Source organism: Scyliorhinus canicula, chromosome 14 (genome assembly GCF_902713615.1).
Source record: "Scyliorhinus canicula chromosome 14, sScyCan1.1, whole genome shotgun sequence".
Taxonomy (NCBI): Eukaryota; Metazoa; Chordata; class Chondrichthyes; order Carcharhiniformes; family Scyliorhinidae; genus Scyliorhinus; species Scyliorhinus canicula.
In genome coordinates, this window is record NC_052159.1 from 40,341,429 (window position 1) to 40,356,238 (window position 14,810).

The window sequence follows — 14,810 nt, forward strand, 5'->3', positions numbered from 1 at the left end:
CCTTCTGTCTGTCTTTAATTCTCTGTATGAACCAAAATACAGAGTGTAATTGTTCATTTGTTCACACCTAAAATAAATGCAGGGAAACAACGGGTTAGATACAATGCCATGGAAATTGGATTGATTTGCCATTTCTGAGCATATGGGCATGAATCATATCAATAAAGCAGTGGGACAGCAGTGCTGGGTTTGCACAGGCATTGGCCCCATTGCTAAATTCTTGGGGTCCACTGCTTTGGCGGCCGCCTAAAACAGTTGTTAGGCTAATGTCTGTTGAAGGAGCCATTTTTTAAATTAGTCAGTGATGCCTGGCCTTCCCCACCCCCCACTATTGTTCAGCAGGACTCATGATCAGCAACGGTGGATAGATGCAAAATACCTCTTCCTTCAGGGCTGGAGTGCTTGTCCAAATCCTCATGTACTGTGATCTCATCAACTCAGCTCACCCGGATCCCACTGACTACACTCTGACCCCACCAGAGCTCACTCCGATCCTACCTGACCTCAATCCTGTTGTATAAAGTATCTGGCCTAGCAAGGGTTAATGTGGGACTGGGAAAGAGTGCCACTCACTGTATGATGTAGTGAGGCACCTGACCTGAGACAAGGAGGGTTAGTTGTGGACTGGGCAGAGACCGGTGTACAAGCAAGCGTGGAGTTAGCTTGTATATATATATACATAGTTCTGGATTATCAATAAACACAATGTTCAATGATATAAGACTCAGGGCCTCTGACTGACACTTGCAGAATGTACAACATCTGTCACCACCCAGTGGTGACTCAAACGGTCCTAAATTAACATATCCTGTCAGGTGAGTTGCCAGAAGCCATAAATAGGATCAGTCAAATTCTTTACTCTATTCAGGATCAGCAAATATTAACATGTAAATGAGTGTTGACCGTAGAATTGATACAATGCTAACAATTCGCTGAGCTTTGATTTGGATTTTAATCTCATACATGTTTAATATTTACAATACGCATTGAAACCTGGTTATTAATGTGTCCGGCTGCCAGTTCGGAGATGGGGAAACAAATGCGATTGATACCCTACAGTTAAGTTTGGCAGGACCTCCATATTCCCAGCCTGAAAATGCATCCCCACTCCGTCACCCTACCTCCACCCAACTCCCACTGCTACCTGCCTCCTCTCTACCCACTGCCCACTGCCACACTCCCTTCCCCTGCTCCATCCTCCCCTCCCACTCCTTTCCTCCATACCACTATCACTTCCCTTGCTCACCGCCCATCCTTCCATCACGCCCATGAGCCGGCCCTATCCCTAGCTTCCCTGCGTCCCTTTCCGACCTCTTCTCCCGCGTTATCCCGCTCCTTGCTCTTTTTTGGTCTGCCAGTACATATTGGGTCTCGACCTGGACAAATCCACATGGCTTTTAGGTGTTGGCAAAGTGTCAGTAGAACTTCTCATGTGTTGGCTACATTGACTAGTGGTCTAAGGTGACTGGGAGCAAAACCAGGACTTGCCTGCCTTGATCGACTGTATTTTAAATAAAATTAGAATAATGCCTTATTCCTTCTAATTTAGAACCATTCATTTGCTAATGTATCTTTAAATATGTTTAAACCTGAGTCCATATGATCTAATTCTAAACTAGATGAGAGTAGGACTTTGTAAATAAAATTTACAACCCCCAATACAGAGGAAGCATTTCAATCTTCCTGATTAACAGGTAGTTCAGTCTTCTTAGTTCATAGTTAACTTAACAACTTAAAAATGTACTAAAGGTTATTATTTTTGGAATTTTTTAATGCAATCTGTGTGTACAAGTTACAAAATTAATGACAGATAATTCTATCTTAAATATATTAATTACATGCTTGAATTAAATTATATGGCTAATTTTAGCACGGTTGGTTGCAGTGAATTACAGAAAAAGATCAGACTCCAACTGCTGAAGATGGAAGATAGATTAGCAAAGCTAAATGTTACTATTCAAAAAGCGGGATGCTACAGATGCTGGAAATCTGAAATACAAACAAGAAATGCTGGAAATACTCAGCAGATCAGATATCATCTGTGGAGTGGGCCTGGATTTTAATCCTTGAGGCGGGAAGAGGGAGTTGGAAAAATGCCTGGCTCGGCCAGCCCACCTTGGGAGAAAATACCCTCAAGGGCAGGATAGGGGCTGGGGTCGATCTGGAGTCAAGTCAGTAAGCTGGGCAAGAAGTGTGCAAGGCAGCCACAAAGACTGCCGGGTGCAGAGGTGGGCGGTTTAAAAGTCGTCGGACTTTGTTCCACTGAGGGAAAAAAACACACACACACCCCTAACCCTTAACCCTCACAGCCTGCAATCCTACTTCATGCCCCATCCAGGCCACTTCATGCCTCCGAGCCATTCCCTCTGGCCCTTCAGGTCCCCCATGCCAAGCTCTGCCCTTTCATGCTAATTGACCCACTGTACACTTTGTGGAACCAATGAACATCACATTGCACAGTGGAATGTTTAAGAAAACGTTTTTTTTTTATTTATCCAAAGAGAACTTTTTTCTATGTTTGGGGAAAAAAGTCTGGACCAAGCAAATTGAAGTATCAATCATTCAGGCCCTTCGAGATTTGAAAATCCACAAAATGCTTGAAACCACGTAACCTGTGTCAACAAGCATAGTGAAACTGATCACAGACATCAGAGTGCCTGAGCTGTCAATCAAACAATGTTTCCTCTGGGAAGCAGGTGTTCTGATAATATAATAATAATCGTGACTCTCTGCCAAGTATACACAGGGGTGGGTGTGCGGGCAGTACATGGCATGGAGGCATTGGCGAACTAGGATGTGGGTGGAATGAAATGAAATGAAATGAAAATTGCTTATTGTCACGAGTAGGCTTCAATGAAGTTACTGTGAAAAGCCCCTAGTCGCCACATTCCGGCACCTGTTCGGGGAGGCTGATACGGGAATTGAACCGTGCTGCTGGCCTGCCTTGGTCTGCTTTAAAAGCCAGCGATTTAGCCCAGTGTGCTAAACCAGCACACTGAACAGAAAGGCAGAGCTTGGAATGAGGACAGGCATTGATTAACATAGCGGGTTGGATTCTGACCGGAGAATCCCGCCCAGGTTGCTTCCAGCCAGTGTCACATTGCTGTTGGATAAACCTCTGGGTAAAAATGCAATCGTACGAATTCCTCGCTTATGGATTGACGAGAAGAGGATGGCTACTTGAAAACTACAAGCATGAAATATTAAGATTTATTCTGATGAATTATTTGCAAATTATATTTTACTCTAAGTAACCTATAAAAGCTAGAATGGTTTTAAAACCATGCAATGCATTTTTGTCTTCCAGACTAAAATGGCACCCATCCACCACTTTAAGTATTCACTCCCTCTACCACCGACGCATAGTGGCAGCTTACATGATGCATTTGCAGCAATTTACCAAAGCTCCTTCAACAGCACCTTCCAAACCCATGGCCTCTACCCAGAAGGACAAAGGCAGCAGATGCATGGTAACAACACCAGCTGCAGGGTTCCCTCCAAGCCACTCACTATCCTGACTTGTAAAATATATTGCCGTTCCTTCACTGTCACTAGGATCAAATCCTGAAAGTCTTCCTAACAGCTCTGTGGGTGTCCCTACACCACATGGCCCGCTGCGGTTCAAGAAGGCGGCTTACTGCCACCTTCTCAAGGGCAATTAGAAGTGGCAATAAATGCCGGCCTAGCCAGCAACTCCCACAATCTGTGAAAGTATAAAATATTTTTTTTAAAGACACATAAGGGGATCCGTTACTACACCAGGAGCCTTCTTAGAAAAATACCAATGGACTTGCAAGCTGACACAAGTTTTGAAAACGTCTTTTTCTGCTTTCTGCATCACTCCTTTTGGCTGCCAGATTCCATAACCCGCTTGTCAATCACTCAGTTGTCGATTCTGAACATATTTCATAACCACCCTGATTGCACAGCAGGAGTGTTAGATTTCTGTATATAGCTGTGACAGGCAGAACATGTTTCACAAATGGATTTGCAAAGTTGTCTCTTCTTGAAGAAAAGTTCTGATATATATACATGGTTCTCTGATTTGCATTTCACACTTTGCTGCCAAAACTAACCATTTGATAAGTGGTAAGAAATCTAAGGAAGGTTTTGCATGTGTGGTATATAAATTGTATCTCTTGTGGCATTCCTCATGGTAACTCAGAAGGTGTGCTGTTTTATAATCATAAATTCTTACAGCAAAAAAGAGACCATTCGCCCCAGTATGTCTATGCCAGCTTTTTAAAAGAACTGTCCAAATAGTCTCACTCCCCTCTGCTTTTATCCTAACCTTGCAAATCATTAATTTTCAAGTACATATCCAATTCACTATTGATGCTGTTTCTACCACGCTCCAGGCAGTGTATTCCAGGTTAGAGTTTTGAATGTAGTACAATTATGAGAACGACACATGTAGTGCATAATGTATTATGTAACATATAGTTCTCTCCATGTGGTATTGTATATGGATGATAAAATTAATCGCTTCACTATGCACATAGAACATAGAACATAGAACAGTACAGCACAGAACAGGCCCTTCGGCCCTCAATGTTGTGCCGAGCAATGATCACCCTACTCAAACCCACGTACCCACCCTATACCCGTAACCCAACAACCCCCCCTTAACCTTACTTTTTAGGACACTACGGGAAATTTAGCATGGCCAATCCACCTAACCCGCACATCTTTGGACTGTGGACCAGGTTACTCCAGTGCTACTCTGCATTGTCAGAGTTCCAGTTTGCCTGTGGTTCAGATAGATGTTAGTCATGCCATGCCACATGACATGGAAGTTAGAAATGCCATTGCTGCCATTTGAAGAGGATCAAAGAGTTCTCACAATGCCCTAGTTAACATCTCCCCCTTGGGTAATACCAGATTAATTACTCATTCATCTCTGCTGTTTTGTGGGACTTTGTGGCACATAATAGCTGCATGTGCCTACAAATTGCCATTTTGCTTCAAAACTGATATGCGTTTTGAGTTTTTGTGGTGGGTGCCTTACCTGGCTTGCACTCCGTATCTTCCTCTTGATATGTTTGTTAGGAAAACAAACGTAGGTTTAGGAATTTATATGTGTATTGGTAAACATTAGAAATAAGGTATAGTTTTAAGTGGGTTTAATTTAATGTTTCTGTGCCTGGAAGGGTAAAATCTATAGTTAGATTCCTGTTGTGTGTGTGGGGTTTGGTTCCGGTTCCAACTGTGATTCTATTGTGCTTAAGAAGGATACAGCGTGAAGAATAGATAGAACTAGCAGGGGTTGCTTAGTAACTGGAGGCCACTTTCCAGAGGGAAGGACTTTCCTTTGTTCTTCGTTTAACAGGACAGTTGGAGACAGGACCTCGGGAAGTGAACATCTCTCAATCGTTCCAGAAGAAAGACTGGACAGGATAGGAGCTGCAGAGAGGCAGGCTTCCTAAAGTACAAGTCAAAATCCATATAACCAGGGAATTGGGACAGAAAAAGTGTTTAAGGCACCTGAAATTAAGTGAACAGAGACCAAGGTATTGTTCAGACAAGTAGGGCCATCCTCCCCCCTAGCACCATGGGGACTATGCCCCCCCCCCCCCACACACACACACACACACACAGCACTCACACATGAGGGTGCCCTCCCATCAGACCTCCATATCAAATATTGTCCCCATATCAGTGAGCCCTCCTATGTCAGAGAGTCCTCCCATATCAGAGAGCCGCCCATATATCAGAGAGCTCCCTTTTACCAGTCCCTTACACCTGCTGCCTCAGACAGAAATGTTGAAGGAAACAGCTGTTACTTCATAGAAAACCAAAACTAATCACAAGGCTTCCTCTGGTCCCTTGATCTCCAAAGCTTCTCTTCACTTTCAAAGAGAAATAGCTTTTAATAGGTTGTAATTGAAAGCTTCCAGACATCAGAGTGTCTGGTTTGTTTATTTTCATTTTCCTTCCCACTTGAATGCATCTCAAATACCCTGCTTTGAAGCTATAAACATTGTGATTAAACATCTAGCTGTGATTTTGGACTTTGTTTGGGCGGGGAAGGCACCGAGGGTCAAGAAGACCCTGCTACAGAGGACACTCTGCAGGGGGTTTGGCATTGCTGGCTTCATTATTATTGGGCGGCGAATGTGGATAAGGTGCGGCGATGTTGGGAAGGAGAAGGGGTGGAGTGGGTTAGGATGGAGGAGGAATCGTGTAAGAGGTCTAGTTTGAGGGCTTTGGTGACGGCAGCGTTGCCAATGGCTTTAATGTTATTCAGGGAGCCTGGTGGTGAAGTCCACGGTGAAGATATGGAATCAGTTTTTAGGGTGGAAGGGATATCAGTGCTAATGCCACTGTGTTAGAATCATGGATTTGAGCCAGAGGTGGGGGGATGGATAGTGTGTACGGGAAATGGAGGGAAGTGGGGCTGGCCAAGGTAAGGGATTTGTATTTGGAGGAGGGGTTCGCCAATCTGGAGAAGCTAAGGGAGAGGGTAGAGCTGCCGAGGGCGAGTGAGTTCAGGTATCTGCAGGTTAGGGACTTTGCACGAAAGGTCTGGAGGGGGTTCCCTAGGTTGCCGGGATACACCCTGCTGGAGCGGCTGCTGCTTCCGGATGTGGAAGGGGAGAGAAGAATTGGGGCTATGTACAAATAGCTGGGGGGGAGGGGGTACGGGGGGGGGGGGGGGGGGCAGGGAGGCGAGTGAGTGGTGAAGATCAAGGAGAAATGCGAAGGGGAGTTGGGAAGGGAGATCAATTGGTGAATATGGAGTGAGGCATTCCGTGAGGTAGACGGGACCTCCTCCTGTGCAAGGATGAGCCTGATACAGTTTAAGGAGGTGCACAGGGTGCATATGACTTGTATAAGAATGAGTGGGTTCTTTCAGGGGTTAGCAGGTGAGTGTGAGAGGTGTTGTGAGTGCCAGCGAACGACACGCACATGTTTTGGGGTTGGGAAAATTGGGAAGATTCTGGGCAGGAGCTTTCACGGTCTTTGCCAGGATAGTGGAGGAGGAAGTGGACACGGATCCTTTGGTGGCGATATTTGGGGTTTCAGAGAAGTCGGAGCTCATGGAGAGGAGGAAGGCCGATGTCATGGCTTTTGCCTCTTTGATTGCACAGCGGCGAATTATACTAGAGGGGCGATCAGGATCACCGCAGGGGGTAGCGGCTCGGTTGGGTGACCTGTACGACTTCCTGCAGTTGGAGAAGATAAAGTATGAGTTAGGGGCTCTGCAGAGGGATTTGAGAAAAGGTGGGGAATGTATGTGACCGTGTTTGAGGAGCTGTTTATCACAGGGTGGAGGAGGAGGGGTTTGGAAAACGAGATGGGAGGAAATTGTACAGACTGCATAGTTGATTGCTGGGAAGTATGTTTCTCTGGGTGTTTATGGGTTGTAATCTGTTTTGATACATGCCTGTGATAAAACACATTTAGAAAAAAAACAATCTAGCTGTGATAACCAGATCCTCACGTAAAGGGAAGTTGAGTGCTTTCTGCTGAGAAAAAGAGGAAGTGAAAGCACTTATCTCCTTGATGTTAACATTGTGGTTAGCTTCACAGCAGGATGCTTGAGATGCATTAAAGCGTGAAGGGAAATTAAAATGAACAATCTCGGCCCCTGGATTTTCATTGTGCGGGGGAGGGGCCCTCCAATAGACTTTGGAGAAACCAACATCAAATACGTAACCCCTTGACCTACCACTGGGTCCAGCATTTCAGGGCCACACTTGAAAATATTTTCACCAATCCATGTCTGTGTTAATCCCAGCCAAGAGGGTAGGAGTATCACAGGGGCATGGAGAATCAGGCTTCCAACTCATTAATCAGAGCCAAGTCTTTTCAAATGACCCATTTGCATCCTCCCACTGGCATGGGGCATGTAGCTTGCTGCTACCACTAGTGGGGAACCGGAGCATTGGGCGCCAATCTTGTTTAATTGCCTGACACTTGATCTCCGTCTGATCCGGAACCCCGCTATCGGAGGGTTCGCCCCTAGGTCTCTATTTCTTACCCTTTGTTAAATTCCAAAGATCCAAAAGAAGCACTGAGGGGCAAAGGTTTGCATAATAAAATCACGGCATGGCGGCACAGTGGTTAGCACTGCTGCCTCAGCGCCAGAGACCCGGATTCAATTGCGGCTCTGGGTGACTGTGTGAAGTTTGCACTTTCTCTCCGTGTCTGTGTGGGTTTTCTGGTTGCCTACCACAGTTCAAAGAAGTGCAGGTAAGGTGGCTTAGCCATGATAAATTGCCCCTTCATTTCCAAAGATGGTAGGTGGGGTTCTGGGGTTAAAGGGATAGAACTGGGGGGGGGGGGGGGGGGGGTTGGCCTAGGTAGGGTGCTCCTACAAAGGTTTGGTGTGGAGTTGATGGACCAAATGGCCTCCTTCTGCACTGTAGGGATTCTAAGAATGTAGGCCAGAAAAGTAGACTGGAGTATTTCCAGGAAAGGAACCAATTGGTGCCTCAGTCCATGAGAGGAAAAAGGCAATGAAGAGAAGAGCTGTGAAAGAGAGTTATAATGGTACGTAAATATATGTAGTTATGTCCGCTGATCGAGTTAAACCTTCTGGTATTGTGGGATTTGAATAGAACCAAGTTAGCCTCTTTGAAAGCTTATTTTAAAAATTTGATTTAATAAGGTCTGTGTTAATTGCTAATTCATTATTTACAATGCGAAAATATTTTTCTGAATCAGCTGGCTAACATGCATGTAACAATTGGTTAAGCCAATCAACACTTTGGAAGTGTACCAATTTAACAGATATGTGATTGATGTCCCGCAGATTTCATGCCAGAATCAAAATCATGAATATATTTAAATATATATATATTTAATATATATATCTTGTTGTTATTTTCCTTTGTTCTAGTGATACACCATTTTTCCACAAAAGAACGCCGTATTCAAGCAATAAAGGAAATGGCAAGAATTTTGCGAGTAAGAGGGAAAATTATGATCTATGTATGGGCAATGGAACAAAATAGACGTAAATTTGAAAAGCAAGATATTTTTGTTCCATGGAATCCTGCGCCTCCACCCTCAAATTCATCAGGGTCCAAAATGCTAAATGGAGAAGCTGAATCATTCCAACACAATAATAATGATGGTGTTTTTCATAAAGGCAAACCTTTTATTTCAAGTAAGCTGCCAAATAATCAACTGGATATACATAAAAAACAGACAAAAGGAAAGGAAGCATCCTCTTCGGGAATGGAGAATACATTACTCGTTGAAAAATCTTTAAAGCTATGGCTATTTTCTCAATCGCTGAATCCCACACTACAATTTAGCAGCAGTAACAGAACAAAAACCCCCAATGATCTGTGGATGTTTCGGGATTTTATTACTTCATTTAAAACAGATAGTATGATAAGATCCTTTGAACAAAGCAAAACCGACCATTTGGCCAGGTTTGCTTCTAATGTGTTTTGTTACGGACAAAGGTCTGAAAGCGTTTTTGATGCCCTTTCCAAGTCAGAATTACCTAGCCATTACAGCAGGTCGGAGTCACATGTCCGATTTTTTGAATATCCACGCACAGGACAATTTGAAATCCAACAGTCTTCCAGCATATTTCGTAGCTGCGCTGAAGTTTCCTTACCTGATCTTTCTTCACAGCCTTTGTTTCAAAATGAGCTCCGCAATTGCACAAGTGAAAATAAATCTGCAACCAACTCCACCTGTGAGAATAATATTGACACTGTGCATCCACAAATGCCGGGAAACCTGACCACTGACTCGAGTGACTGGCCTTTGGTGCCTCGGGTGTCTGCAAAGGACAAAAAGGACCAGATTAATTACAACAGTACTTGTCTCAGATACTATCATGTTTTCAAACAAGGGGAGCTTATTGAACTCATAGAAAAATACACTGAAGGCCTGCAAGTGATTCAAACATATTATGATCATGCTAACTGGTGTGTTATTGTGGAAAAAGTAAGAGTTCACCAAATTTGAAATGACATCTTATCACAACCGTACTCTACGAGTAAGGCGAGTAATTAGTATGAATAATTTGTGCATCTTTTAGAGGTGTTGATGCATATTGTTTTCATGTGATTTTATTTAATTTGTGTGTCTTTGGTGTGCCTTTAAGATTGCAGATTGTGATAATACTTGAACAGTACATGCACTGCCATATGTTACTATTGTAATGATAAAACATTGCACTCTTAATTCAAATATTTGAATTTCATTGCCTTCAAATGTTTTGGATTACTAATATGGTAAGCTAATAACAAAACCATATTAAATTATTTTACACTGTAATAAAGTATACACTTAACCAGGAAAGATTGTGTTTTTTAAAGTTATTATGGGAGCTGCATGCCCTTATGTTAAAATTTTAAAGCTGAAATGATTATCATATTTTTCTATCTGGTCACAAGAACAATTTCTAGCCTAATGTTGATATGCCTACTGTCGATTGCTGAATGTCTAGGGTTAAAAAGAAGCATGCCTTGCTGAGAGTTTGATAATTGTCTCATTTAATCAAACTGACTGGAGTATTCTACAAGGTTGTCTCCAAGGTGGCTTAATTACAGACTTGGATTCCAGGCAGGACTGGTCACAATCTTGCTGCCAGTGAAATAAACACTTTCCCCTCACATCAACAGATGATCTTCGTAACAAATATCAAAGTTTTTGACTGAAGCCCCAGCTTAAGGCACCTATTGTTGCTCGTTGTGTTCTCTCTTTAATTGGCTCTGTTTATGGTGGTTAATATGATCGCCTTCCTTAATTCTAATTACGTTTGCTCAAGAGTCGCCAGGTATCTTTCGATACCGCCACAAGGTTTAAAACCGAAGACTGATCAAAGACTCGATACACCAGTTAGTAAGTTTGAAATCAATGCTCATTTATTTACACACACAATCAATTATACTCATGCACAAATTCTACCAACTAAACTATCACTACTACTAAAGCCTATACTTAGCTTCGGGTGCCCACTCAGTCAGAGGAACAATGGCCGTTGTCCGGTTCTGAGGCTGCTGGGGTTGAACTGGTACGGAATAGTAGCTAGGAGCGTCTCTCATCGCTGAGAGCCAAGGCCAAGAAGAACGATTCTCTCTTGGGGGCTTCTTATACCCAAAGGGGACTTCCCGCGCTTTTGGGCGGTCCTTGAACTTGGTCCCAATTAATTGGACTGTACCCTGATCATTGGTATCGATTTCCTCCAATAATGGGGTGGCTGCCCTGATTGCTGGACGGACCCTAGGTGGCCGTTGGCCTGCTTTGTTCTAGTCTCCTCTGGCGCCGGGGTGTCTTCTTTAGTATCGTTTACCTAAATGTTTCCCTTTTGTCCCCGCAGATGGCTCATTAGTATGGTAATGGCTTTGCAGTATTGGTCTTGCCTGGGAGCTACAACTCCAATCAACAGACAAATCTTGCACCTGCTTGTTTTCTCAGCATTGTCCATTTTTCCCTTCATTCTTTGCAAAGTGTCCATTTTGTAATTGGGACGTGGCCACCCGAGGTGGCTACACTATGAAAGTCATAATATACTTTTAATATTTTATTTGGAGTTTGAGGAAAGCATTGTTCAAAGTAAGAGTTGTGACCTCTGTGCATTATACTTCCCTACTTGTTTTTCTTCCTGTTACTGCTGCAAATTGACATCCATTTTGTGTCATTTTTAAAATCGAGATCTAAGCTTTGTCAATTTTTGACTCATGAAATGGGATACTTGCCATTAATTACAAAGTAACATAGGTTCATAATCATTCACAGGATGATCAGTGGCAAGGTAAACATTTTTTGTTATCCCAAATTACTCTGAAAAAGTGGTAGTGGGTCTTCTTTTTGAACCACTTGTCGGAGTGGTATAATTGTACGGCTTGCGAGGATAGTTCATAGGGCCAACTAAGAGTCAACCACATTGGTGTTGCACTACCCAAGGTCACAATATAGGCAAAATTGGATAAGGATAGCCTGTTGCCTTCTCTAAAGTGTGGTGATGAACCAGTTAGATTTTATAACAATCCAAAAGCTCATGGTCACTTTTATTGTTACCATTTATTTACTTACATTTTTTGGTATCTCAATTCAAGTTCTCAAACTGCCACGTTAGAATTTTAATTCAGAATTTCTAGATTATTAGTCTAGGACTTCAGCATAACTGATCCAGTTATATACCCCACACCTAGTGAAGTGGTGCAACGACAACAATCTATCCCTCAATGCCAGCAAAACTAAAGAGCTGGTCATTGACTTCAGGAAGTAAAGTACTGTACACATCCCTGTCTGATTCAACAGGGCCAAGGCGGAGATGGTTAACAGCTTCAAATTCCTTGGGGTATACATCACCAAAAATCTGTCCTGGTCCACACAAGACAACGCTACCACCAAGAAAGAACAACAGCTCACACACTTCCTCAAGAAACTAAGGAAATTCGGCATGTCCACACTGACTCTTACCAACTTTTACAGATGCACCATAGAAAGCATCCTATCTGGCTGCATCGAGCCTGGTATGACACTGTTCGGCCCAAGACAGCAAGAAAAGAAACTTCAGATGTTGCTCGTTCTGGTGAGTGCGCTTTGCACTCAATTGGCTCTGTTTTATTACTTAGCTCTAGAGTCGCCATGTATGCTTATGATACCACCACGAGGTTTAAATTCAAGTTCAGATCAATGACTCAATACACCAATTAGTAAGGTTCAAATCAAGACACGTTTATTAATACACAGTTAATCGCTACTCATGCATATAATACTAAAAGACTAGGCTATTCCTACCACTAACAGGCCAATACTTATCTGGATAAGGGAACCCACTGGGTCAGGGAACAATGGCCTCTTGCTCGATCCTGAGTCTGCAGGCTTCCAGCTGGTATGGACTAAGGGGTCAGGAGCATCTACCTCATAGCGTGCGTTGACTGGACACTTACTTGATGGTGCAGCAGTTGGCCAGGTCTCTCCTTACGGTCAAGTTCTTTGAGAGCTGCTAAGATGTTCTGCTGGGAGGGCCGGCTAAGAGAGTGAACTGAACTTGGGACCTGTCTTTTATAGGTCCCAGGGGCTTTGCGCCCTTTTGGGCGGACCCCGAGCGTACATCCAATCGATTGGATCCCATACCAATCGATTGGTTTGAATTCCCCAATACTGGGGCTGTTTCTCGATCGCTGGGCATTTCTTTCTGGCTTGTTTGTCTCCTTTGTTTCAGACTCCCGTTGGCGCCGAGGAGTCTGACTTGTTATTGAGTGTCTTAAATGTAGCTAATTGTTGTAGCTATTGTTCCCGGGGATCGCTCATCAATATGTATAACTGCTGGTTTCAGTGATGTCTGCTTTCTTTGCAGGCAGAATACACAGGAACTCTGCAAAACTGCTTGTTTGGTTAGACTGTCCATTTTTCCCTGCTGTCTTTGTGTTTCTCCATTTTGTTTGGGGAAGTGGCCAACTCAGGTGGCTACACAGAGAGTCGTGAACACAGCCCAGTCCATCACACAAACATGCCTCCCATCCATTGACTCTATCTACACCTCACCTGCCTGGGGAAAGCGGGTAGCATAATCAAAGACCCCTCCCACCCGGCTTACTCACTCTTCCAAATTCTTCCATTGGGAAGGAGATACAAAAGTCTGAGATAACGTACAAACAGATTCAAAAACAGCTTCTTCCCCACTGTTAGCAGCCTCCTTAACAACCCTCTTATGGACTCACCTGATTAATACTACACTCCTGTATGCTTCACCTGATGCCGGTGTCTATGCATTTACATTGTGCACCTTGGGTTGCCCTATTATGTACTTTCTTTTTACTTTTTTTTATTTTCATGTATTAAATGATCTGTTTGAGCTGCTCGCAGAAAAATACTTTTCACTGTACCGAGGTACATGTGACAATAAACAAATCCAATCCAATCCAATATCCATGGTCCCCATAGTCATAGTCATTCATTAACCCTTTCAACTGGCTTTGGAAATCTGGACACAGCAAATCCTGTGCATTTGTGTACATGTTTCGCAGATAAAACATGCAAAGCATATGACCAGTTCCATATGTTAAATGCCTACTACTGAGAGCTCAGGCTTTTGGTGTCGTAGGATTTGACCCAGGTGTCACAGATTACTCAAAGTTGCCATTGGATACAGGAATTTATTGAGAAGTAACAAAGTAATAGTTCAATAAAACACACAATCAGAATAAGTAAAGCAAATATGATCTGTAACAGGTGAGGATGGTTTGCTGGTCCCGGATTGGAAAGATGGACGAGGCCAGATGGTTTAATCTCTGCAGCTTGCAGTAATGATCACTTGTCCTTTGGTTCCCCCTCGAGCAAGATGAAGGTGTTCAACCATCTCAAGGGAGCTTAATTCCTCTCTTCAATGTGATCTTTTTCTTCTTGGATGGCAATTTATTAACTTTATTTTTGGGGCCTGGTGAACACTATATGCTAAGCACTCGTTTAGTTACGTCTTTCCATCCAATTGTATGATTACTGGGAGATAGGTAACCATTTTGGGCCTTTTCTATTCCAATGCGGAGGTAATGCAATCATCTTCTTGAACATCTCTTGTATGGACAACTTGCTACTTTCTCCCAGACAGCTTGTTTTAGAAATGTGGGCATGTTGCTCCATAATATCAAGCACAGAAATGCTTGCACAACAGCTTGTGCTCAGAGTCATCTCCTTGACAGAGACAATAAATCTTGAAAAAAATCCTGACTGTCTCTGTCTCTTCTAGTAGGTTGCTTAAAGATTCTTTACTGCAAGGAAGCCATCTCTATAGTATTTAATACATTTCTTACTAAGATCGTTAGACTACCATTCCTTACTGTGCAGTATTTTTAATCAGGTAATGGTTGGGATATTTAGTTGTTTGTATA

General features: G+C 43.1%; 1 protein-coding gene across 2 annotated transcripts in view; it reads left to right on the forward strand.

The window, feature by feature from the left end:
- The window catches only part of trmt9b (tRNA methyltransferase 9B), a 53,856-nt gene extending 43,587 nt beyond the window's left edge, over positions 1-10,269 (forward strand). Inside the window, exons 2-3 of one of the 2 annotated variants that reach the window (XM_038818781.1) lie at positions 3,308-3,470; positions 8,846-10,269. In XM_038818781.1, coding sequence (XP_038674709.1) covers positions 3,314-3,470; positions 8,846-9,933 — 1,245 coding nt within the window. In that variant the 5' untranslated portion in view covers positions 3,308-3,313 and the 3' untranslated portion in view covers positions 9,934-10,269. The remainder of the gene's footprint in view (positions 1-3,307; positions 3,471-8,845) is intronic. The other variant, XM_038818780.1, reaches the window with a different exon arrangement.
- Positions 10,270-14,810: the final 4,541 nt, after the last annotated feature.